Genomic DNA, 27,701 nt, shown 5'->3' with positions numbered 1-27,701 from the left:
ACCCTTTCTGTCGTCTTAGTGAATATTTTGTGATACGGCATATATATATATATATATATATATATATATATATATATATATATATATATATATATAAGGTGGTCCGTCTAAGTTAAGTTTTGTCGGATTATTCGGTACTCGTTCCCAAAATCAATGCCAACGTTATTGTCAAATTTCATGCAACTCCCAAAAAATCCGAGGAAGATCTTTATGAAGCAAAACGAAAGATTCATAATCGTGTATGACACAATCTTCATGAAGGAGACTATTTTGTAATCCTAAATTTCTTTTAGTAAAAATTATTGACGTTTTCCAAAAGAAAAGACCTGTTCTATCTTGGGTTGTGTAACAAGATTGACCAACAGATTCAGACCTAGATTATATTGTGGAAAAGGATCTGCACATATAAATACTTAGTAACGAGCGTGAAGGCCAACTTGCAAACCTCTCTTGATTCTGTTTTCCACAGAGAAATATTGATTCAGTCGTTAGCACTTACATACACCTCGATCACTCTGTTGGCAACCATTGCTCTGCTGTACTCCGCAATGGTGATCATGAAATGGAAGGTAGGTGCTGCATGACAGAAAGATGATTGCGTTCAATGCACAACGTTTTATGCTGTCAAAGGAGCAATCTCAAAACGATAACGGAAGTTGGAACCACTTTCACTTTACTATAGTATAAATTTATTTGGTTAATATTTAAGGAATCTTCATCTGAGGTTTAGGATATTTGGCTTAGGCTTTTACGATATTGCCATATTTTAGGTCACAATCATTTTGCCATGTAAGCTGGTGCCGCGACACCAAAAGCCGACCATTGAATAGCTATTTTTAGGAACATGCTAAATCAAAAGCAGAGTTGGTTTGAAATTGTGCTTAATAGAAGAGTCGAGAAGTAGCAGATAGCTCAGGCTCTCAGCTAAGGTAGGTCCAACCATCTGGGTTGAGGCCCCACTCGGCCGATATAAAACAGATGCCGGTACGTAAAAGTATTGTTTAGATTTTGTTGAAAAAGTTATTCGTAACCTAACGCGTTTTTATTTACCTATTGTGCAATTCACCACATATATTCTCGGTGCTTACTGTCTCTTGTGTAACTGTCTGGGGCGTTTCAGGTGAACTACCTGACGGGGGTCTTATGTCTCGCGCTTTACGTGATCTTCATCACCCTCGCGTGCCTTTATGAGTTCCTTATGTTCGGTTTTAGCATCCCATGCTGAAATCTTCCAACCTACAATGACCTTGACAAAGGCTGCATTCATACGATGTTTTCCTTCTGTAGAACTCGTGTCGAAGAACTCAATGTGTAACTAGCAAATTTTTATGGTAATCTTTGTTTGTTAACTAATTTATTATTAGGATGTTCCTCAATCTATCGAACGTTTCTGTTGATTGATGTAGCAGGTTTTTCGCTCCAGCTACTCATGCTAATGGCCGGCGTTGAAGAAAGCGGAATCATGTGGCTGTTTGAATGAAGTAAAATAACAATCTAGCATTTGTTATCGGTCGCAGTTGTGATACCTTGGTGATTCACTGCCACGTGGCTGTAGCTAACTGATAAGGTCTTTCAGATGGGTAATTTTCAAAATGAAAGAAATAAAATGAGAACTTTTACAAATTTGTTGTACACCTTTAAACGTATGGTTTTTTTTAGCTAATCGCTAAATTGAGCATTTTTATCGCCGTAACGTTGTTGAATGTGAATCATCAATAGGTTTGTTTAGTAACAAAATGTTGTCATTTCAAATTTGACGGACACACAAATAAATGAATATATCTATTCAGTATGTATATTGTTATTTTTATTATTTTTCATTTACGATTAGTCACTTGAAATCTTTATAAGCTTGGATCAAGTTCCATTTCGATTAACTTATTAAGTTTCAGTCTGGCACTTCAAAATTTCTTTGTTCAATTTTACGCTTGTTTCGCACAATATTTACAAAAGCGGTGGCAATGAAACTTCTTCTTCTTTGAAGAATTCCTTTGATATGAACATCACACGTAGTACAATCATGGAGGAGGCCGTACGTTGCGATTTAGTAAAATATATTTAACAAGAAAGGATGATGATCATACTTTCTCCGGTAGTCGCATCTTCCAAAGCTCTATGAATGACCCAATCAGTCCAACGTCCGATTCGCCTACGTTCTTACGGTATATGATAATAACCGCGTTCTTCGTATTCCTCACTTCTCAGGCACGTTGCATGTACATTAGATCGGTTCAGACACTGAACTCAGGACAGCAATTGGACGTCATACATCGCTAATGCCTCGTATATTCCGCAACTTAATGTGGCATGTAGGCGAATTCTACAAATCTGGACTGTTTCATCGGGATAGATTTTTGAAAACTTCCAAATACGGTAGTAGGTAAACGCTTGATTTGTGTTTAGCCCTTCGTCCACAGAACGGACAACGAAGCCCGCACCGTTTAGTGCTAGTGGCACATGAGTTTCGGCTGTATACACGGGCAAAACTGGCCTTGATGCCCTCGTCGGTGCAGATGAAGTTTTCGGGGATTGCTTGACTTATGGGGCTCAACCTCTGGTGCCGCCCCGTCTCAGTTCGTGTATAGTGGCATGTATGTAATAAAGGCCGGCGTGCGTTCAATACAAATTTACTGATGAACCCAGACAACGTTCGCACCACCTGTAGTCGATGTATGACGTAGATAAAAAGACAGCTTGCCGTCGTACTCTACCATTCCTCTGGATGAGAGCCGTGATCCGAAATGAACTGGATCACCCTCTCATACAGAAGACGTTTGTTTTCAAACTGTTTAAAAAAACTCAGAGAAGTCATTGTCTCTTCGGTGGCTGCCATTGAGAGAGTCATAGGAAAGTTCTGAAAACTAGGCGTGCACGCACAGAAAATGATTATTTCTTACTATCTCGAAGGTATCTGTTACTAAGTAATAATGATTGGTTTTTCCGGCATACTGGCCATCGACAAGGAGCCCTTGACCTTGATTGCTTTTGCGAATCTCTTGTCAGTTCTCTGCAGAAGAGGACGTGGCCAATAATCGACCACTGCTCTTCAGAGAACATCATATTGTTCTTTTCTTATAGAGATCTCAGATATACATTGGTCAGGCTATCAAAATAGCTGTCTATGGCACGATCTCTACGCCCAGGAATATGGCTAACGCCAGTCAGCAGTGAAATTTGATTTGACGAATTTTCTCCCATTTTATCGTATCTAAACATCTCCACAATTTGGCGTATGAGACTTAGTGGAGACGACGCGATACACGCCGAAATGCCCGTCGATCCCTAATGGGTCGGAGATTTCTTCTGCGTTAAATCCAAATGTGTTCCTTAGGGAGGCACTTTTCAACGGGCCTCTGAAAGTACTCGACATTTGGTTTCGTGCTTTTTCCGCGCGAAAAATTCCTTCATAGAAACATTCCAGATATCCCACGTGAAACTGAGGGTAACAGTTTTGCCTCGTTTTGTTTGCTGGTCCAACATGATTGCGGAAATATCACTTTCGTCCTAAACATGAGCGGTACTAGCGATGTCTGGCATGCTGGCGCCTCTATACAGAAATACTTGGTCATAATTTCGCGGTCATGCGGGTTATATCGGAAATGAAATACTTCTATCTACTGAGAACGAATTATTTACGAGCCTTATTGAAAGACAGAGGATGTCATTGAGGATGCTGAAGCTCCGAATTCACAAGAAATACAATTTCTCCATCCACGACTTAAATACGGCTCACACATAGGATACAGCTGTCTTAGTGAAAACAAATACTACTATGAAGATAATCAACTTATTTATAATAAAAAGCAATATTGCGAATCCTCGAAGTGCCATTAGATGCTTTGTTCTCTTACCATCTCAGAGGAGAGACAAAGTGTGCAATGGTAACACCAACAGGCGCATTTTAAGGATTAGTGGCCATATTCAGATATATCGTTTCCTTTGGTTATTGTCGCCGTGAACAAATACGGATACGTTTGGCTGCTGCTCATAATTAGGTCAATGCAATGTAGATAATACAATCTATCTCGCAAATAGAGCTGACAACTTGCGTGGGCCGTGCGAATTATTCGACCGTTAGCAAGCACTATATTTTTTGGGCTCAGATCTAGCTGGATGGGGCAGGCGTGGTTTATCCAAACTTTTTTCATCATAAGAATCCAGTTTAAGTTATTGGAAATTGGCTAACTTCTTGTTGAAAGCTACGCGGGAACTTGAGTGGCAAGCCAGTACGGCAAAGGCGCCACAGACGCGATTAAAGCGATTAAAACATGATAAATCTGTAAACAAAGCGTATTTACCTTCGCGTATAGCGGCTAACGTTGAAAAAACATCAACAGCATCAAGGTAAAGTTTATCCTTTCGCGGTTAACGGCTGTTGCGCCTCTCATGTAAGTTTGGGATGACTAATTTAAAACAACATAAATATTGGCCATATGAATGGATAGCTTTCGAACGGGTCGCTATTCAATTTATCCGACGCCAACTGGCCCGTTCAATCGATCCATAATTTCACGGTCGATAAACTCTCTGTTGCTTTTTAATAAGTGATAAAGGGGACGAGATCTTCGACTCTTTCATATCCACACATATAAAAAATACATCTTTTTACATAAATATATGTATATTAAACAACTTCCCAATGAACGAATGTTTAAAAAAAACCTTGTATTTATAAAAGAAAGAAGAACTGTTTCTTACGAGTCTGTTCTACATTTTATAATTTAACATTTTAATAGCTCAATTACTCGAATATGGGAATTATAAATAAAGGTTGACATGAATCCTATGTATTTCCATGTTATTCAACCTCATCATCTCGGGTCCTGTAACTTTCTGTTTGTCGCTTACTCAGACTATATAAATAAAATTTATCCGTACAATATTTAGTATAAAAGTTCATTTAATTCCAGTCACGCTTCAGACAACTCTGACGTAGCATGGTATTACTAAAAGTAGATTTCTTTTTGTGAGGAAAACTTAATCCTTTGATTGGTATACGTGTAACTAAGTAACAATGACATAATGCAATTGATCGTCCATTTCAGGAAGTCTGTGGACCGTATGTATGGACCTGTATGAGCACGGCGAGTCTTTAAGCAGCGATTTAGCATTCCCCGTTTATAATGACCTCTTCCGAAGTTTCTATCCGCTGTATTCTTGGGCATACTGATGATGCTTTTCGACCACAAAGTCGCGGTCTTATATATATATATATATATATATGTGTTTTATTTGAATTTTGCTTTCTCGTATTATATTTTAAAAAATAAATATATTTTTATAACTTTCTTGAGTAGTCGTAGTTGTGCTTTTTGTCGATAAAGTCGAAAGCGTAAATTCGAGACTCTTATTTACGCTGCTTTGTGAAACTTATGCTGATGTTATAACTCAACTTACGGAAAATTGAAAAAGCTTTTAGCGGTAACATTGGTCTCGCGCATTTATATACTTGCGCCATGCATACTGCTGCTCTGTAGTGCTACGAGACATAACATCGAACCACTTATTCGAAAGTTTTATAAAAAAAAAAAATAACAAAGATAACGACGTGCATTAAAATTGATGTGTTTATGATGATAGATAGATAGATTTGGTCATCTTATCTTCGGCTTATCGCGCAATCCTAAGCTGGCTATTTTGAAAAAAAAAAACCCTGAAGAAATCTCGTCTTCTTCTTTCTAGCATGCAAATAACTTTATTTTAACGTTTTCACTTCATTTTTTTTTGATAATTCATTACTGTTATTAATGTCTATTTTGTTTGTTCGTAAGCTGTCTGAACAGTTTTTTTTTTCACACTGTGCACGTGATCATATTAATCTGATTTTATCGTCATTGTATTTGCTATCAGTCTCTTCCAGTGCTTTCTGGCTGTTTCTTTTCTATTTGCCGCCTCCGTTACTCTTCATTGTTATTTGATTATACCGAAAATAATGCGGCCGCTCCGATCACAGATATCGTTGCTCTATTTCGCAACGATTACTCGTTATTGATAAATACGCTAGACATCGGTAAACATTGCGATTCATCTACAGTAAAGAACACAATAGCACAATTTAGGCACAGCACGGTCACCACTCGTTCCAGATCTTTAGCAGACAGTTTCGTTACGCTATGAATGGATGAATTTTACTTCGTTGCCATATATGATGATGATCTTGATTTTGCATGTGCAAAATCGAACACGAACAATCGCTTCATTGAGATCGCCTTGGATAGGTAGACGCAGCCAGTTCTCCCTCTTTAGTGGCTCGAACCAAAATATCTCGTTGAAGTCATTCAGCGCTGGTTTTGTCGAACGCGTTGAGCGCCTCACATTTTCGACGCTCTCGAGTCTCGCTGGATACTACTTGAAAACGCAAGCTCCATATGTCTAATGCTAAAATCAGCGGGCAAGGTCAGATTGATATAGAAGCAATGGTCGACCCAGTCAGTAATCATTTTTTCAACTGGACGATTTTTCGCATAGTTAAGTTCTCTATCAGCACAGCATCAACAACTGAGACTTTGTTATATCGTACTAGCTTCACCTAATTCGATTATATTTGCTACAGCATAGTAGCTTTATAACTTTACTTATTCTGACATGTGATCATTTATCATACGTATCCTTCTATCCCTGTATCGTTGATCTAACCAGTCCTGTTTCGTATACTTTTTTTCGTTTGCTTGTTTATGTCTGCGTTCCTTATCTATGCTAGGTTGTTGTCCATGTTATTGTTGTGGGTGTTGTTTAATGGCGGTGTTATTTCCTACATCATATCACTGTGCTTCATTGTTTCAACTCAGTCTATCAAACAGATACTTTATTTGGCTTGTTAATACACATTCTGTAGTTGGTCTGCTATCAGCCGTACGTGCTATAGTGTTATTACTTGCACAGTAATTAGATGATGCTCTGTGCGGACAGGAGTGTTCTAGATCATTATCATTTATTAGTCATCGGCGTATCATTCATTCGATCAGCCGGACCTTTGTTTGTTTGCCCTCACAGCTTATTATTGATGAGGAGTCCAACGATGTCTACGTATGCCCAGTATAGATGAGAGTAACCCATCATTGAACCCACACCAGTGGGTTCAATGATGGGTTACTTCTCTGTACCTTCTACCTTCTTCTGTACCTGGGTACCTTCTCTGTACAATAAGTACTATGCTACCATAACAATCAATTAAAATTGCCTAATGGTAAACGACACTTCCACAATGATCATTCAAGGTGCCTAACGTTGAGAAGAACAATAAAGTGATAATTTTAATAACATTTTCTTCTTTTTTCCGTAGTTTCTAATAGGAGGGGGTCGTAGACGAAACATGTTCAAGTGATGTAAAATAGCTTATTTCTGGATTGACCATGAGACTTACAATAACGCTGCGGTATTTTTAGTTTAGAACAACAACAACAGCAGCAGCAGCAACAACAACAACAACAACAACAACAATGATAATAGTAATAATAATAGAATAAAGCAGATATGATCATCTACACCATTGAAAGGCCTCTATTAATTAAATGTTGAATCGCTTCTGAATTGTTGGCTTAAGTTTATACAAAAAAACAAAAGCTAAAGTAATTCACAATCTAAACCGTCGATAGATATGTATGTCGGCGTGCGGCGGGAACAAAAAACAGCTCACTTCAACCGTGCTTTTACCTAATAGTAATTAGTGTTACTATTATTAATGAGTGGCGGTATTAAACAATGCCGAACTAATGAATTTTGAATTTAATATTGACGCACACCCCTCTATATCTAATGTGGTCATGTAAGCAACATGACGGCCTGATAAGTACGTGACGTCCGCTGTTCTTCTTATACCATTTACCCGAAGTTCGTACGTTTCACGTCTTCTGCTTGACAGTCTAATTAGCAACCGGTGGCTTTCCCGTGTTCGTTACTCTAAAACAACTCTTCGTAGGTGGAGCACTATATTCTTCACGTGAAACTCAATGACTGTTCACATTTATCGTCGTCTCTCCTCAGTTGAACCTATCCAAAAACGCTTACCTCGTGCACCCACGAAGCCAGGAACTCCGCCCTTTTTACCACGAGCCCCTGCACAAGTAGATCAGCACAGAAGTCATATAAGTACAGTTAGATATGACATTCAAATATATGTAGGCTAAAATTGATTACGATTGTTGTTACTATAATTAGTGTCGTATATTACAATATTCGTCAGAATAAAAAACGGCACTCATGAGGACAACGCTTGCTAAAAGATTATTTCACGGCTGAGAACTAGTTCCATTTGAGGCCTTCTGATATACGTAGAAAGGCAAAAAGCATTCCATAGCCAGCACTCAGAAGGATAAGTCCTTGCAACAAAAAACCTCTTCATCTTTCCGAGCATTTGGAAGGTTATGAGAAAGTGTTGAAAGTTTGCCTGGCTCCTAGATAAAGTTCTTAACGAGACAGGAAATCGATTTTGAACAGGAGTGCTCGACCTAAAATTGTAAAGCTAATTTTCATTGTGCTAGCGAATAGCCAGTATCGCTTTCAGATTGACGTTTTTATTACATATGGTGTAGAAAGTGTTTCTTTCAGGTATTACACGGCATGACGGTCTGAGGAAAATGCCGAACTTGTGATTGATATGGAGGAGCACGGGAAGACGTCAGATCTACGCGAAAATCATAATTCTCAATGAGTCAGGTAATCTACATCGTACCGCTGTGCATCATCATTGTCATTGTTAGTAGTTTCTATGGTTATTTTGTATATTGGATACGACAAGAACAAAGTCATACGATTATGCCGAAGATCTAAACTCTATTAATGTTATTATATTTCACGAAAACGCAGACCGTGCCAGTTGGTGGCCTGTGAAGCTGTGCTCGAAATGTACACTCAAATCAACGAAAACAGTATCGCTTTCAGCGTTATTTCCTTTAGCGTACTAAGGCCGGCAGCGCTCTAGGTATAACTGAGACGAAGAATCATTTTCACATACACTGATTTTTTGTGTGTCAATAAGTTTTTAGTCCTCCATAAGTAACGAGCATCAACGCCACTAGATAAGTAGCAGAACTTCGCCTGATTATTGAAAAGAGAAGCTCCTAATCCGGGGCTATGTTTTTAAAAATCGGGGCTCTAGGTCATATATTCTGGAACAGTAGAACCTCCACACTCACCCACAAATCCAGGTGCAGGGCCGCCGATTGACCTTTTTGCGCCTCCGTACAGCAAATCATCGTAAAGGTATCGAGCCTGTTGAGATGAAGGAAAAATTCTCGACAAGATGTTCAATAATTTTGTCTAAAAAGAGAAAACAAAAAATACTAACCTTATTTTTCCTCCTCATTCGATGTATTCGTCAGCAACACAAGCCTGACAACGATTCATTTGGTTAGGGAATAAAGATAATATCAGTGAGGCTACGTAACCCTTCGATCGAAAGATACAGCGGGCATATCATAGCATCTGGAAAGTTAGTTAATTTTCTTAACTAAACTGAAAATAACCCGGCAAGGCTGGCGATTGATTACGTAAAAGAGGTTAGCCTTACCTTAAGTCATAATTTTACTGATTGACTTTATCTATTAAAATAAAATTAAAAATTTCACAATACTGTTTTTCAGATCGTTAATTCCTGTTCCTGCCTGATTGAAACAGTTAGCTTTGTCTAGCTTCGATACAATTGTCCCGATGATGTCGTAGTGAATAACGTGCTTGACTGTCAAGCTTGGTAAGTTTGAATTCTAACATATACACATCTCGCTTCGTGCTGGACACCAGTCGTCTGTCTGAAAGAACGCCTAATGGCGGTACGGGACATAAAACTAGAAACATTTAAAGATATTAAACACAATTAGAATACGATAAGGGACTCGTATAGTTGGCCGCCCTCAAGACTATCTTTTTGGCTGAAGTTTCTGTACGAAGATACGTAGAGAAATTCAAATCGGGAAAATTATAGGGCACAATGGGAGCGCTTGGCCCTGATTTACTTGTAAGGCTGAACGTCTTTTACCTCTGTTAGGCGTTCCGGAGAAAGAGTTAAGTCATATATGTAGGTTATGCACAGAAGGGTGTATTTACTGCTATTGTTGCTATTATGTAAAAACGTATGTCGTAGTTTTAGCCGAAGTTTGATCACTTCCTCACCGCCGAAGATTTGTCTAGTAGTTGTGTACGTTAAAAATAACCATCCCGCGTCGAAATAAAAAGATCCTGTAGTTAAAAATAGTGCTCACAACTGTATGTAATTCTTAGCTTGCCTCAGCTGTGAGTACCGCTGCAAACAATGCAAATTTGTTACTTTCCTATTCAACCTATTAATGGGTGGCTAGGGAGAGGTAGCGCTTGGACGCGAATAACTGTCATTCTCGCCAGATAAAACAGAAACGTGGTTCCCTTTATCTGAATTTCAAGCATGACCTTTTTGAACACGAAAGTGAGTATAAATAGTTAACCAATCAATAATAAATTAATGCTATGTCGTCGAATAAAATGTATTTATTCCCAAAAAAGTGTCATATATATATATATATATATATATATATATATATATACAGGATAAGGCGAAAGTCCCTTGAATCTTTATTTGAAATATATGCGATATATAGAGATACAACGCATATCTATCAAGTGGTTTTGGCCTTACCTGATGTATATATTAAATCATTTTTCACCATTATAATATTAAGACCCGGTTTCTGTAGTGGATAGTATTAGGCACAATGGTTATGTCGAATTTACTTTTTGCTTTTCCAACCTCAACCTATTTTCAACGAATACTTTTCCTGAAAGCTATGTGTAAATGTAATACTGTATACATGTTTTTGCGTAACCTTATCGTTTAATCAACTCGGATAATAGGATAGATAAAAGGGTTATTTTGGCCTTCAGCAAAATCACAGTCGGTATAGTGGAGGTCCACGATATATACACGGCACAATAGTACGAACCGACCTTCACAATTAATGTTAGCAGAGTCCCGCGACCAATTGCTCTACCATGTGTAAATCTGCAGAGGAGGTTTAACAGTAAGGGTGACCTCCTTGAAAGGCCCTGAAGCGTTTGTCATATTTGCTCCTTTACAATTATAAGTTCGCGGACCTCGAATGACTAGTTACTCAAAGAAGTGGAAGGTAAACTTGTTAGTCTAGTGCAGTATATGTTCAAACTGGTTTTTGGTCGTGACAGAAAGATTTATTTGGCAATGATCATATCATGTAGTTGGTATCATGTGCATGGGTTACGTCTAGCATACGTATTAACGCCAAATGGACAACGGCTACAAGGATATCAAACAACAATTCGATGCTGACTTACTTTTTCTTATCCCTAAGAAGTTTTAGCTATGTATATCTGAATATACTTCATACTTGAATACAAGAATATATGTAATTGCACAGGCCGTGAAAAAAGGAACCGTATATTTATGGCAACACCTGTTCTAGCTCTTCGTTGTAATGGGGCTGTTCGGTATGCGCGTGCATGCTCATGCGATGAGCAGACCTTGATAAGCAACCCTGGCACATGGGTGTATACATTATTCCGGCTTTTGAAAAAAGTGTACGAAGGCGGCAAACAGAGGTCCAAAGGAATTTCTGGGGTATAATGGCATAATCTGTTCCACGTTTGTCAAAGTCTGACGGGCAGACTGACTATCTAGTCACTTGGACATTTCGAAAAATTAACCGATTTCAGAAATCCGGAAATGAGCGTTGAAAAAAATAATTATTTTTTGTTTTACAATACAATGATTCATTCGATGTCATTTTAGCGATGTTCTTTTCAAGTTCACTTTTTGCGTCATGACTTATTTGGAACACGTGTAATCAGGCAATAGAAATCAGCTTATATTAACTGATAACAGAAGATTACAAAGAGAAAAAATATTCTATTATCACAGTAACACAGATGCAGTAAACGTTAGTATACTAAGGACAACTTGGTAAGCTGAGTGACTCTATCTAAATGTGGAAATCTACTGGATTGTAAAGAAAAGTACGCTTACTCGCAGGCGGTGTTTCTCAGTGGCTACAAAAAGCGGTTTAGTCTATTTTTTGTCTAAAGTTTATTTGTTTTTCGTTGGAAACCGCCATTAGCGCTTTGCCAGTATCATAACCTATATGTTTTCTGAAACTGAAAATTGTGACTTTTTATTAGACTTTTATAGACGGATTTATGTGACAAACATATAATGTGAGGTTGGTTTTTACGCCTCAGTGCCATGAGCAGATGTATGCGAAATTTCTGCAAGCCTCTTTGTACTTTCAGCGCCCGTACGACGAAACAGTCATCGGCTCGAATGTAAGAACAATTTCGTGCTACGTACCGTGCTAAACGTCATCCTTACCAGTCGACGTGTATATGAGCGTAAGCGTTTTGTCGATGACACAAAGAGCGCGTGCATCACCTACCTAACTATTTCGGTGGTAATTTGCCGCCCTAGTTTCGCCTTTCTTATGGTTCGTCGTCTCCGACTTGGGACAACGTCTTTAGTGCCGCTGTCAGTTTGAATCTAATGTTGTTTACAGTTAAAATTAATGGGGCTCGCATATGGTGAGTGCGTCATCCAGAACTTATATTTCGTTGCACATTTCTACTCATACTACTAGGAAATATCGTAAACTGGTCCTGATTTCGAGTAAGTCAGGACTTTCGACTACATAAATAAGGTTTGGCGACGACATCTTTCGCGTTACAATGCTTTAAGGATAGGCTCCCCACATTTCATGACGCAATTAAGATTATTAAGACTGGCTACAGTATTAGCAGAGTTCATAATCTGGCTATAACTTAAGCATGTTTTAAATTCGCACATTTGCATTGAAAAAAGTCAAGACGTACTAAAAGATGGTTGGGGATGAGTATAAATTGCATTAACTATAATTGTATTGTTCAGCCATGAAAGTCACTTGAGCAGTTCTTTCATTTTCAAACAACTAGTTTTTTCACGGCAGCCTTAGTATTTTATGAGTTCGTAGACGGCCTTGTTAGCGCACTGACCACAAACAATCTGAGACACATGCAGACTTCGTTTTTTTTGTGTTTTAGTAATAATGTCTTTATTAATTTATGAAAACTCACTATTACAACCTTATTATTTATTAAGCCTTATTTTTATAATAAAGCTTATTATACTTAGGAGGTGAATAATCCTTCATTTATCAGTTCTAATATCAAATGGCAGTAATCAAGCCGATAAACAACGATCAGTCTTTTCTTGAAAGCATTTTTAGTTGTGATTTTTTATCGAGTTCGCTAATTCTATCCTCCAACGAAATCAACGAGGCTTTGTTCCTTATACGCGCTACATATTTTCATCCGGTGTTACGCACAAATTAATAAGTTTTTCCTTCAAATGATATTAAACTTCTTATATTTCATAGAAATTATCTTGTAATAAGCCTCTGAACAAACTCTGTGGAATGAGAGATAAGAAATTGGTGTCGGGTGGCGTCGCACAAGCGACTAACGACATCGGTCATCGTTGTCTTTCCATCTCTCAGGTTTGAAAGTTTTACTTTTTCAGAATCCTCTTCTATAATAGCCGTTTCTACCCGTCACTGTTTCAAATTTAACGCGCGGGAGTGACTTTTTACATAGACCCAGCAGATGGGAAATACTATGTATAGATTCTGTTGAGTGGAAGCGCTAAAGCATTATTTGTTTAAAGCTCATCCAAGGCACAGACGACAACAAAGGAGTATGCACCAGGTACTGAGAATCGCCTACTGCGATAAAAAAAAAAATGCGCGACGTTACCAATATGAATTGTGCTACTAAGTTAAGTTGTAAGCTTTAATTTCCCCTAAAAGGAGATGACGTATTACCGTGTAGGTTACGTATACTTCTTATATTCTCCAGAAAATGTTATAAAATGCCTGTACAGCGTGAGTGTTTGATAGAGTTCTGTTAAAAATGAAATGTCTATATACGTAATAGGCTATAAAAGTAACACATAAAAGTAAACACTCAGTATGTTGATATTATGAACGTTCTGATAGTTTCAATGCCACATATATGTCTACTCTAAGATTATAAGGAAATAGAATAAAAAAATGACAGTTTAAAGTATATCTAATTATCCGGATATTAACCAGACGAGAATTGCTGAGTCACATCGTTACGAAATCCATATTACTTTTGAATGAATAAGCTTTATATTGCTACATTCAGTAATGTCACCTACACTTTGGCGGTGCACATCAGCGTACTAGAAACAACCAAGTAAAATGATTTACCGACGCCTTTGCACCTAGAAACCTAGGTTAAACTTAGGGCGTCATCTGACAACATAAAGCTAGCCTAACAAAGCATTACGGCTATCTGGTATAGCTGCCGCTGTGCGCGACACCGCTCCATTGTCTCCAATTGCACCATAGTCCATCATCTCCAATTTTTTTGTTAGAACGTTTGGTAGCGTCATCATTTTACGTTTAAAGTGGATGTTTCCTGGGAGGAGCTGGAGTGAGAATAGAGAGTGACTAGGAAGCAGTAAGAACGCAGCGAATATACGGAAGTATTCCGGTACTAATAGTGACAAAAAACGACAACAAGCGAGCGATCTTGCTTTTTACTAAAATCTAGGTGCTGTCTGCTGTTGACTCGCGCGTGCATACCCTAAAGATTACCGCACCTTAGAATTCTAATAACAGTTATGAACTAGGATGCAATAGTAAAACACATTTATTTCTCGCAGGCCGCCTTTTAGACAAACGCAGACTCGAACCCGCCTTCGATTCTTTCTGCCTGGACGTACCGTTCAAAACTCACTGGAGTCCTTCGACTTTAACTAAGGTGTAACATCGCTAATTTCGCGTGGCTAGAATATACGGCAGACATAGTTTTCAGGCTACTTTGCTTGCTCGACGGTCAGATCTATGTCTACAGCTGAAGTAGCAAACGTGAGGTAGAACAACGGCGGAATTGGGGAGGACTGGGTCGATGCAGGCTAACGGGTGTGAAACGCAAGCAACTTCTGGGGTAATCGAATTGAGTCAATGAAAAACTCTCTAAGATAATTCAGAACAGAATCAATCTAGCGGGAGATAATATTGTGGCTTGTGTACGTATAGATATGCAGATCTCTAACTATGGGTGGCGTTCTCAGCGCAAACATGGCACAAAGAACACAATTAGCAAAGTATAAGTGGTAATTTAAGTATAAGAATTGAGTCGGCAAGGTTATAAATGAAACTAGACGACGTAATTAAAGCTCAATGATTTCTTCGAACTCGTACGATTTTAGGGCATATTTTTTTAGAGGAGTTCTGGAGGATGAAGTTATTCACTGACAATTACCAGGAGGACATCTTGCCTAGAAGACTGGGATAGCATGAGTGTCACACTTTGCAAAAGAAAGACTTTCTTCACGAATGACGTTTTTCGCGTAAATACTTTTAGAAGCTGTTGAAAGAGCCGTGACCTTTATTCACTGTAGATATTACTACGTCCCCTTCCATGACACATTAAAAAAAAATAGGTACCACAGCTAATGTTGTTCATTGAGCCTATTGAGCCTATTGTTGCCTATTGAGAAAATTCTAGTTGTAGAAGGTATGAATCTTAACAAAAAAGAAAAGTTAGAATGTATTCTCAATGTGCGAATGATAGACAGAATGTGGAGCTCCCAGATCATCTTTGTCAACCTTTATGCGGAATGCAAAAAAACGTTCGTGTTTTACCGGCCGCATTACGTCAGCAGAAGACGTGTTCTGAGGGATGTTATTAATTAACAAATTGGAAAGGACGGCATTCAGAGGATGAGTGTTGCGTCAGACACGACTAGCTCTTTGGACATAGCCGTTACAGGTGGCACAAAGTTTTCCTAGTAAGGTAAAATATGGCTTCTAAGAGGTACATGTTTAAGAACAGCCACAGTAAACATTGCTAATGGCCTGGTTAGATATGCAAGCGTGGAAGCAGCGTTTACTTATAATAAGTAAATGCTTGTTTATGACAGGTCGCAGTATATGTAGAATACAAGCCAAATATCATGTTTGCAATTACAGCAGGAAAATAATAACAAAAGGTAAACAAATATTTATAGCCTTGCGTATTGAATAACGTTTATGTATCACTCAAGTTTCTTAGCTCTGGCTAAGCCTGACAGAATCAACGGTTAGAATATTTCTACACGAGAAGAGGGGGCTTCGATGGAGCGACGTCCTTAGTAGATTGTCAACATAAGTGGGGCAAATTGTCGCGGGCACGTACATCACCGATTTAATAACAGCGTTCGCCAGCTGTTGCTCGGGAAGTTACGAGAGGTTAAGTATATAAGATATACAATAGTAGCCATTTGCAACTTAAACTTCTGAACGAATTATAAAGTAAACAAAGTGATTAATTAGTCAGTTAACGATGAGTTTTCGCTCTAGTTTAGATCAACTTAGCATTTTCCATCATATTCAGATAATTTAGCTATTGATTTAGATGTTTAGTCAACCATTTAGTATAGTAGCTATGATGTAATAGTATATCAAATATACATGTATAAACTTGTGTTCAATAATTTGACCTTGCACAGCTGAGAACAACAGATGTGGGCGCGCTATTTCGATACGATTTCACCCTGATGCGCCAGTTTCTGTTTTGCCAAACAAACGAGTGGTTTCAATGTACGACGTAGGTATGCGTACTCCAGAAAATACACTCAGCCGTTAGTGCCATTTGATACATTATCGTATTAGCAGTCGTTTCATTTTTATATTTACGTAAGGTTTTCAGCCTTTCAGCAAGAACGGACAGCATTAATCTACGAAGAGCCTACGATGTTTAACCGCGGGTATGGTGTCGCTTCGTTAGTGATGGCTACACGCGTCTATGTGGCAATCCATGTCGGTAGTCTTTTTAAATACTGAGGCCGGTTTTTCATAAATTAAGGTGAACCAATCCCAAAAGTTGAACTTGATTAACCTCTAATGAAAAGAAGGCATGTATGTGACCTCTGGATGCTGAGTAAGCTTTAGTATTATAGCGCTACATACATAAATTCGGGGGCAACACGAATAGACTGAACAGCCTCTATGAACAGGCAGCATTGTTATTTTCTATTCAGAACGGGTCATCAACACAATTCTAACGATTTAATAATCGTTATAATAAAAATATAATAAATTTAAAAATCGCTGAATATTTCGAGAATTGCGCATCGAAGTCTTCTCAGTTTATATGCGATGAAAAAAAACTAGCTGAATATTAATAACTTATTTTTAAATCGTTTATATTATATATTTCGTGTGGTTATTAATGCCCATTTCTGAATATTCAACTATGTCCGCGTCAAGCATTTGTTCGTTTACTAAGCAATGCAAGTATATTTATATGACTAGGCGCGACGTAAGTGATGAATGATTTTTTTTTGGAACAGAACGTTCCAGAGCATGCGTGAGCGGTGCAAGGCAAAGAGAAATTTGCGTAACGCCAAAAGTAAAACATTACAATGAATTTTGTCCGGATCGGTACGAGTGGCGTGAATTATATATATTTGTTTTGATTTAGGTCTAATCGTTGGGTTGCTTCGTATCCATTGTATTTCGACTCCTCATTGGGATCAACTTGCTGGGTTTGCCCGGCACGTCATTCCTCCCATAGGGCTCCTCCTGAGTCATCGTAAATGATGTATTGCTCGCAAGCTAGAACAGCCATACTTCAGCATTACTAAAGCAAACCTGCGGCCATATCAGAGTTTTATTAAAATCAGGTTACACTCACAAGCTCGTACATGCACGGCATGTACTTTTGCTTTTGTAGCTTTCGTTCAACCACCTATTTCACAGTAAATAAAGCACTGCTTTAATTAATTAGGTGATATGAAGTGGTTTACCACAAAAGTTGCTGCAAAAGTTTATTCGAACGTGGCTCCGCCTACATAACCGTAATTCGAACCCGCCAATGCATAGCTTTTATAGAGTCAGAAACGGCGCCATCAGCGGCATATCTGCTTCACTGAACGTTACCACCATGGACCCTAGGTTACCATTTTGTAGTCCAGCATCATATCCTTCGCTACAAACTAACACATACTCTCTATATTTGACTGAATACCAGACCTGCTGTCTTATCAGAAATGTTCTCGCGACGTTTTAAACGGCACCATCATTTTCACATTCTTTGTCTTTCCTGCTAGTCGCTAAAGTGTTTGCCTTCTTATCTCTAGTCTCGACAGAAGACCAACTCTGCTAAGGCCCTGAACGTGCACCGACACCATTGGTGTTAATGTCACGGGACAGACCTCGAGGCCGTCCGGTCGTGGGCCCGAAAACAACAGGCCTGTAACGCAAAAATGAACGGGGCCTAAACACGGAGAGTAAGTTGCATAGTCATGTGTTTCTTACGCAGTCTCTGGAGCCAAAGCGTAGCGACCCACTTCATGCATCTACAGGTCATTTCAAATGAACGAGAGCTGAATTTTACGTTTACTCCAGCAACTTGTGAGTGATTCATAAGATATTATGTGTGGCCCGTGGGATTAGTGAATGTACGCGTATGGATGATCTTCAACTGTAAATCGGATGTCGATGAAGAAAAATTTAACTAAACAATTTTATTAACTATTGGAAGATAACTATTGTGTTCAATATCCATTGCGCGCTATAGTCTTTTGTCCTAATTTTTAAGTGTACTTCAAGTTGCAATGACAAATATTTACGAGTCGGAGAAGGTGTTTCAGTTTAAACAATTAAAATTTGCTATATTTTTTAGCTTTACTTTATATACAGGAATGGTGCATAGCATTAGCAAAATATATGCATGCACCATAAACTTGCACATTTCATTGACTTCCATTCATCGCCGTCCAATCCAGTCCTGTGTATAATGTCACGCAATCGTAAGAGATCTGCCGACTATAGGCTTCTAGATTCCTTAAAATGACCTTTTGAAATCCTACCGGAAAGCTTCGAAGTGCATCATACTTCGATGAAGCTTATTACAACCGCAGAAACTATATCACTATTTCAGACTATTAAGAACAAAGAGAAATTCTTTAAAAAAAAATTAATAAAATTCCAATGCGTATACTTTTTATATAAAAAATGACTAGAAACCAACATGGAGTGGAATAAAAGTATTTTGATTGTTTGGAAAAGTCGCTCTATATATATATATATATAAAACAAGTGGCAATGTAGCATTTCATACCTTTCCAGCCGTAGACAGGTGAGTTTACGATGACGACATGCTAAATAACGACTAAGCTTAACTTGCCGCATTTATATATGTGTTGTATATATATTGTAGTACCTCTGAATATAGCTGATACTGTAGCAACAGTTTTTAGCAAACAAATGCATACGTTTTTAATAGAAGCACACATCTAAAATAAATGAAATCAATATTTCTTTTATTTAAGCATCAATCGAAAGCCATAATAACATACAAAAAAAAAGCCAGTGATTTCACCAGCCCCTTTTAAACTTATAGTTGTAACACCACTCGTTGTAGGCCCTGATCGTCGGGCACAGGAGGTAGGCTCCGGATGAAAGACGATAAACGTGAAAAATGCGGTACAGAATATTAACATAACTTTTGATTATGGAGTTTTTTGTTTACTGGATCAAAAAGGACCATAAATAGAAACTACAAAATCGCACTACAGAGGCCACGATTATTGTGACAGTAAATCGTACATGCTTGCATGTTACGAACAAATTTAGCAGTACCAATGATTTAACGCGCGGCGTTCCTATATCAGCCAGTTTCCTGGGAGATATCAGATCACGAGTCTTTAAAATAACAAACGGCCGTGGACTATAAGCAATTTTTTTTGTTTTTCTGTTGTGTTCCATTTACTTTGCACAAATCTCAAGCATTTTACACAATAACTGCCAAAGTATAAGATTGTGTTCGAAACACATTATCCTATGTCTCGATCCTCTGCGTTCACTTCAGAATAGACAAACAATAATTTGGTGCAATATGTTCTATTTTCTCTGTGTTGGTTATTCTGTATACACTCGTAAAGATGCCATATCTATTACGTGCCGCAACAGATGAGTGGAGCTCGTTGATAAGCGTAAGCTTATTTCTCTTACAAAGTTAGCTGTAATGAGTGCCGGCCTACGTAAAGGCCTCCAGAGGCAAGAGATCTATCCGATTGTACGTCGTTTGTCATCGATAGCCCTTCCAGTTAAATGCAAGCCAGTCAAACACCCATATGAAGCTCATCATTCGGCGCGCAAGTCTCTGTTAGTGCGTGTACGCGCGGCCACGTTTTCTCAGTACCCATCAAAGTAATGCGGTAAACGACTGCGCGGTGCAAGGCAATGCTAATGAATGGAACTAAAGAGAAAAATGTTTCATTACGAGCGCTGAAGGAAACATACTCTTGACTACTCCCTGTTATTGATTGTGGCAGTCAGACACTTGGTAGCTTTTAAAGAAAACTATCCTTAAAGGCCTACCTTTCGAATTTGAATGTCATCTACGAAAGATGAAGAAGTGAAAAAAGGTTTCTGAAATACGCCTATATTTTACATACAAATGCGTTAATTCGATGCCTGTGTATCAAATTCAAGATGGCGGGCGGTGGTGTTAAGTCGATTGACAACTTATTTATGTGGCGGGAAAACACATATAAATCCTTTAAGAACAAATTAACAAGTTGATGAATGTTTAAAACACACAATGACAAAACATGCCTAAACATAAGCCGTGTCGTTCGCGACGAACATGCAGTATGTATTACATGTAACTTCAGAAACGTTGTAAGAAACCATCAGCAGAGACTATGTGGATCCTCTATAATAGTGCTGTTCCTATGGGCTAGCTACAGTGTGTCACCATTGTCTCAAGCGAATATCGTGAAAGGGAAATTCGTCTATTTTGATCGACCATATCATTTGGTGAAGCCCTAAAATGACCTGTTTTCAGTGGAACGTTGTTCAAGGTTCGGAGTACGGTTAACGAGTAGCTACAGATGTCCTCTCGTGTAGACCGCCATATTGTACAGTATCACTACTGCAGCCTTTTATCAAAATTTAATGGGCAACAATGTCGCGCGTTGCGTCTCGTGTAACCTGTCCTTTCCTATAGCTATATTAGGTTAGATTTTTGGCAGGTGGATGTTTTCAAAACAGGGGACCAAAAAAAGCTAGCCATGTCAAGTCGTAATTCGCACATGTGAATTTGTATAAAAAAAAGTGTTTTTTTTTACTGAGAAAGCTCCTTTAGAGGATAGTTTTTGAGATGTTCAAATGGTTTTTCTAAGGAATCGGAAGCGTTCCTTCACTGTTCCATTACATGTGTTGTAAAATCCACTGGACAAAGAACTTAACGGTTCTTAGGGTTTAAGTTAGTAATTATGTGAAAATCAATAGGCTTATCGTTACTGCAAAGATGCCACAATACTGGAATAATAATAGGAAAAAATGTTGTTCTACTCTTGTTTCTGTCTAGTGTCCTTCCAGTGTTGTGGACGGGTCGCAGTGATCAGAGTTCTTAGCTATACCTTCAATTAATTATTAGAAAACTTCCTGAATGCATCAAGCGCTTAAATTTAAAAAACCCGCACACCCCGTATATAGGTGACGAAAATATTATATCTAAAGATAAAGCGGTTCATTATGCTGGACGATTTCGCGGTCTTGCGCTTCCTTTTCGTGTTGTCATTGACTTACTTATCCCTAGTTATCCAGACTTCGGCTAAAAATCATACAAGTGATCTGTTCCGGTATTTACTAGTTATGAAAATCGGGATCTTTTCAATTGAACGTTATCGTATTAAATTCAAGCCTCTGAAAAATACGAATATCAGTACTTTGATAACGGGGGCACACTCTATGAAGCGTTACATCGATATGGTCTGTATTAAAGATTAAGTAGAAATAACACACTTAAGCTCCATTTCAAAACAAAGTTTGAAAGAAGACAAACTGTTCGTCAAACTTTTGTTCCAACTAATCATCGCTTGCAGTAATTAGCTGAATTATACTTAGTAGGATGAAAGTGCAGTATTTTCAATGCACTAGGCTATTTTTACAATTTAGTATTCGTTATTACTTCCTTTATTATGACACCGTTTGCGGCCATAGTCATTACTTATTGACGTCTTCCCACTTAAGCCCGTTTTGTCTGGACAGCTAACCCATTTTTAATGTCTTTCGGTTACAGTTTGAGAAGAAGACTTGATCCTTAATGGGTGTCTTTTCCTATTCCACTCGCGCTTCAGACTGTTATTCCTCTTTCTTATACATAACTGTACATACATCGCTGTTAATCTCAGTATATAATTTACGCATGCAGTTATGGAGCTGGTTTCTATCCAGCAATTGGTTATAGATACATAATGAGAAAATGCGACTTGCGCTTTTCTTTCACTATACGCAGTGATACCCTAAGATGGTTAGGTTGTACGGTGAACCCAGAAGCGGCCTGACGGGCCATTCGTTTTCAAAACGACTGTTCAATAAGATATCATCGAAAACACATTTGTTCACCGTTGTTTTCCCCGTTTTGTTCTGTTAATGGCTTTTGCAGTAATAATTTCGTCATATTGGTCGAGTATGGATTCTGCGGACAACAGTTGTTGGCAAAAAAGGAAAAAGCTATTACAAAAATTCAACAGTATACAGTGACAGAGCATAATGTTTATACGAACGCGAATGGGTGTTTGTGTGTAAGTTATATGTTATCCCTAATTGTTGTTTTATTATTCTAGTGGAACTGAGACTCTCTAGGCTCCTTGATACAGAGGTTTTGACTCTATATAAATACAGCACATTTTCTCTGGCCGGGCGAAGGGGCAACTCTTAGTTAAATCGAATACGGCTTCTTTTTCGTACATCCACAACAATTGAATTGCTATAGATAAATATGAGGAAGCTTCGACTGTCAAATAACATTACAGCATTGATATAGCAACTGATATACAAAAGATAGGCTAGAATTTTCCTGAGAATTTGAAAACAATGCCTAAAAAACTGTATAGTTGTAGCCAATTGTCCAGAAGCTCTTTTCAAATAGCCACTTAGGTACTGGCTGCAACAAGTAGCGAATATCTTTTATAACATATATATATATATATAACGATTTTTGTTTGTGTAACCTGCGTACCTCTCGGCTTTTGCGGTCACATGATCGACATAAGGATGACACAAACACGACTAGTGAAATTGTTTTTCTATATACCGTTATTTCGTTCGTAGATTTTGCGATAAATACTTCAGTTGAGACAAGTTTGCCGGTGGCAGACTCTTGCCACGATTAGTGGACACTGGGATAGAAAACTCGTGTCTGTGGAGAATTCAAGATTGCCTAGGCACGTGCCGAAGCGTAATAATTCGACATGCGGATTGCGTTATCACCAGGACCCTGTTAACTATATCTTTCAAGATAATAGTACGATAGAAATTATGCTTTCACGTCTAGTGAAAAAAAAAACCCTAAAAAAGTAACCATCGTCAGCGAATACGAGCTTTAAAAGAGAACACATCTTGTAAATTACCATTTATCAAAATTTACCGTCTACCCTCGTTTCAAATTTAAGTGTTTAACACAATATTTGAAAGACAGCAACGATCTATTTTCTTAAGAGGAAACAATCAAGGAGTTAGTTGTGTGCGATAATTTACTGAAAAGAACAAAACTAAGCTTGTCGAGCACCCCCCCCCCCCCTTGATGTATTAAATGTTTGGGGTGTAACCAAGACAAGGATACAGGCTAGACAGGGATTGTCAGCTTATCGTGAAATTGGATAATTAGACCTATCGATAAAAGCAACTGTACCAAGTCCCAACATTCAGGACGTTATCATGTGCTGCTATACGATTCCAGAACGTGTTCGCGCCAAAGTTTAAAACGACAGCATTGTATCTGCCAACTCTCGCCTTAGGCACATACAAAGAGTTTGTACAGAGTCGTTAATACAATAGCCGACGAGATGTAAGGGAATCAGAACACATCCGTTCGACGTCAATTGCGATAGCTAAACTTGACGTACGGTACTGCCTGATGTGTACATTTGCACGCAGATTTTAATGTTTCAATCTGTAAGAGTCAGCTAGTGGTACAGCTCAAGCGTGCGGGTCATGCAAAACATCATTTAGTTGTTGCAGACTAGCCGAAGGGCACCTGCAATACGGTCGTAAATTTGTATCCAACCATAAATCTTCGCACTGATCTGCATTTGCAATTTCCTCGACCAGTAAGGAGAAAAACTGTCGCACATGGATATACCATAATCCAGATTCATCGATTCCCGATATATCAGTTTCGAACTATGTTGAATGATATTACCTTTTCGAGCAAATAATATTCCAGAAGTAATGATTGGGGTTATATTTTACATATTATATTGTTCCGGCAATCGCATTATGATTTCTCGAAAAGTTTAAATATACACCAATCATTTTCGACAACCTTTTTTTTATATTCAGTGGACACAATCGCCAACTTCGCAATTGTAAGACGCCAAATCCTTTAAAGTTTGCTCTTGAAAGAACACTCTAAATAAAATAGAGCAGCGCTAATTCTGATGAACAGGACAACCGTGGCACCACTGCCGCGAGGAAGTTCCCGCCAAACTACTCCTTGAATAACTTGAGCATTCCGAACGCGCACGAACACGTAGCATTTGGGACTTAGGAATCTCATTAGGACAACGATTGCTCAAATACCGTAGAAAGTTCTTTAACATTTTTCTGTAATGAAACGCTGTAATAGTAAAGTACGTCCGTTGACGCCTTTTTCACACTATCGCTTATTCAAGCTCCATAAAACGTTCAATAAGTACATAAATAAGCAGCTTCTCGACTTTTTACTTATGGCGTACTCAAATTAACGCGTACTGCCTGACGGTTTTTCATCAATCTTTTTGCCCCCTAAGTAAGACTTACAGTTTTACGATTAGCTAATCGATTAATTTTATAACTACAAGACGCTAAAGGTGAAAATTCCAATGGAGGAACTTTCATATTCTTAGTACCTCGTGTATAGGACAGAGTTTTCGAAGCAAATTTCAATGACAACAGAGTAAGGGTTTTTTAATTCGTGCTCGAGTCTCTGTTTTTTTATCTTGGTATTTGCGTATGTTAATGTTTGTTCGCTACGATGCACAAAATTTTGTCTTGCCCCGTCCTGTTAGTCTCCTCAACGTGTACTACTTTAACTTCACGAATAGGAAGAACATATTTAATAGACTTGAGAACACATGAAAGGCCCTTCGATGACATCGGCTGGAGTCCTAATAAAGAGCAATTTGCTAAACATTTAGTTTTATAATTTCGTTTAAAACGTGGCGAAATGGCAATATGAATATTCAATATTCTGTTGGATCGCGCTCAGTACGCCATTGCAGAAGAAGTGAAACTTGCTTGTGCTCGTACGAAGATATCTTCACGCAGGCTAAATTACATACGCTACAAAATAGATATTCTACAGTCGTTACTTACTACCGTCTGTGCTATAGAGGTAGTTTCGTACTTAACCAACCTGAAGATGCGCTCGTCGCAAGGCCTTTTGTTGGAACCACCACGGGACATTCTAGCCCCATCTTTGCCTAGCATCCGATGAACTGTTTCTATTATTATTAGGAAGCATCTTATTAAGATGCTAGCTAGACACATTAAAGAAGTTAATGATTATGTTGGATTCCATTTGACTGTATATAATATCAGGGTCTACCGCTACCTGTATCCTAGTAAGTGTTACAGACATAATAAAAAAAATGAAAAGTGATGAAAATAAAAAATAACGTAGTCCAAAATAAGTCTTAAAACTATTCCTTTTATTATCCTTACCAGGTTATGTTTCAACTCCAGCTAAATTTGCTACAATGAGAACTCTATTCTAGTGTAGGATAAAAATGGTAAAACAAATAGAACAGTAATTCATACCAAATAAAAGGAATGCAGCTGAATTTTCATGTGCAAAAAAAAACATTTTACTATAAGTTGTCTACGCTTTCGGTTGAGTATGGACGGTTAAGTTCAATTTCTTTTTTACTCGCACTCAACTCAGATCGGCTCGAAGTTCTTCGCGTCCATTGAACTAACTTTATTAAGGCTTTAAAGTAAAACTAAAATCGCTCATATATGAATACCAGTATCACTAGGTGAGGAACAGTTCAGCTATCTGAGCTACGTTGGTGTCTAAGACATCTACACACACATACACGCAGAGGCACATTTTGTAAGCACATACCCAATCTAATTTACACAGCACAACCTATAATTACACAAAAGAAACACCCACTTGCAAAATTGCCCAACTGCCACATAAAGGTTACAAAAAAGTACAGAAACTTGTTTAACAAGGACTTGCAAAAGAGCAACTTATCCAATGACATTTTTAAAATTTGAAAAAGCACCTTGTTCAAGTTGTGCGTCTAACTTACCTTTTCAAAGCGTCCATCCATGGGACTTTCCAGATAGGGCGACCCATCATCTGCGCGTACGGTCATGACCGAAAACGCCGAGACAACGGCCGCTGCCAACACGAGCATCAAGGAGAGGTACAGACCGCTGGATGACATCCTGGCTGACACGCACGAACTGCCAACCTGCGCCACCCGTTAACGCTCTCGTCTGTTTTATACTTTGAAAAGAGAGAGGGCAATCGCAACAGTAGCGACCAATAGGAGCACGTCCTGCTGTCCAACAGGATTCCGGGGGTGTAGGGGGTAAGGATTCGGATGGAACGTTTGGCGGGCTATTTGCAAATTGGTCTCTAATGCCGGTTCTTCGCGTGGCGGGTGCGGATACTCGGCTTAGGCGACGGCGTGTGGGCCTTCCAATTCGACCGGCCGGTTTATCTGTTTGTCCATCGCGTATATTCTTATGTCTCTCTAACTATTCGTACGCTGCATGCAAGTTTGTTTAATGTCCACTGTATGGATAGAGGGGCGTGGGGACAGGGATTGGGTTGCGGTGATGCTATGTAGACTGCTACCAGTCAGTCAGAAGTGCAAGGTAAGCTAATCTCGGAAGGAAGACCGCATGGAAAGTCAGCGCCTAAGCAGCCACGCAAAAGAAATGTCTGTGCGTACTTCATACTCTTTTGACTAGAGTAATCTCAATAGATGGACAAGGGTGGCGTTAACAATTCACCTTTTATATATAACGTTCGACGTCTGGAATAATATTAGAATCCGTTCCGAACGAAAGCCTAAGAACGGCGAATTGGGATTTACCAGGTAAAGGTCTCTTGATACGAATATTTTAGCGATGAAGTGTGATCGGAGTTCCTCGTGTGCTCGTCTGTGTGACATATTACAAGAAAGATATGTATATCGCTTTCCCTAGATTATCCGTGTAATGTCTGGGTAGTTAGGAACGAGGTATTGGAATTCGAGTTGTGTTTCTAATTTAACGGGGACGTTTGACAAACACTTTATTATTGGTTTTGTAGAGTTCTTAGTTCAATTATTTACAGATCATTTTACTGATGTGGGAAAACGCAACGCTTCATCCAACGAGGTGGGCATATAGATGTTATGAGTAAGTAATGCACGGTTAGACCTATTTATCTAACCTATTCGATTTTTGAATACTAAACCAACACGTACCAGCTACAACTAAGTCAACAAATAACTCAGTCAACAGAGATGTAGCTTGATTTGAGTGTTTTACAATGGATCTCCAAAGAAAAACAGCATTTAACGGCAGCAGTAATAAGGCTCCTTAGAAAAATCACCTTAGACGAACCTGTTACCGCAACAGGTTCAACAGTCAGGTCAAGAATCTTCTTCTGCTCAAAATTTTGTGCACCTAAACGTTGCAGATCATACCAATTGCGGTATTCAA

The 27,701-nt window shown here is 38.6% G+C and overlaps 2 protein-coding genes across 13 annotated transcripts in view; one reads left to right on the top strand and one right to left on the bottom strand.

The window, feature by feature from the left end:
- zyd (sodium/potassium/calcium exchanger zydeco) overlaps positions 1-5,293 on the top strand; it is a 16,849-nt gene extending 11,556 nt beyond the window's left edge. For 11 of the 12 annotated variants that reach the window (XM_022808790.2, XM_022808788.2, XM_022808784.2 and 8 more), the window contains 2 exons: positions 470-569; positions 1,121-1,792. In XM_022808790.2, the coding sequence (XP_022664525.1) occupies positions 470-569; positions 1,121-1,225 (205 nt within the window). In that variant the 3' untranslated portion in view covers positions 1,226-1,792. Of the gene's footprint in view, positions 1-469; positions 570-1,120; positions 1,793-5,045 lie in introns of those variants that run through there. The other variant, XR_002673968.2, reaches the window with a different exon arrangement.
- Positions 5,294-5,658: 365 nt separating this feature from the next.
- On the bottom strand, positions 5,659-26,457 carry LOC111251926 (uncharacterized). The gene is made up of 3 exons (XM_022809071.2): positions 26,294-26,457; positions 9,135-9,210; positions 5,659-8,055 (listed from the first exon to the last, which is right to left on the bottom strand). The coding sequence occupies exons 1-3, from the start codon at positions 26,429-26,431 to the stop codon at positions 7,964-7,966; spliced, it is 306 nt and encodes a 101-aa protein (XP_022664806.2). The 5' UTR covers positions 26,432-26,457; the 3' UTR covers positions 5,659-7,963.
- Positions 26,458-27,701: the final 1,244 nt, after the last annotated feature.

The sequence above is a fragment of the Varroa destructor genome, unplaced genomic scaffold, assembly GCF_002443255.2.
Source record: "Varroa destructor unplaced genomic scaffold, Vdes_3.0 BEIS01000005.1, whole genome shotgun sequence".
NCBI classification, from domain to species: Eukaryota; Metazoa; Arthropoda; class Arachnida; order Mesostigmata; family Varroidae; genus Varroa; species Varroa destructor.
Note: the sequence above shows the minus strand (reverse complement) of the source record. Positions and strands in the feature narration are given on the sequence as shown.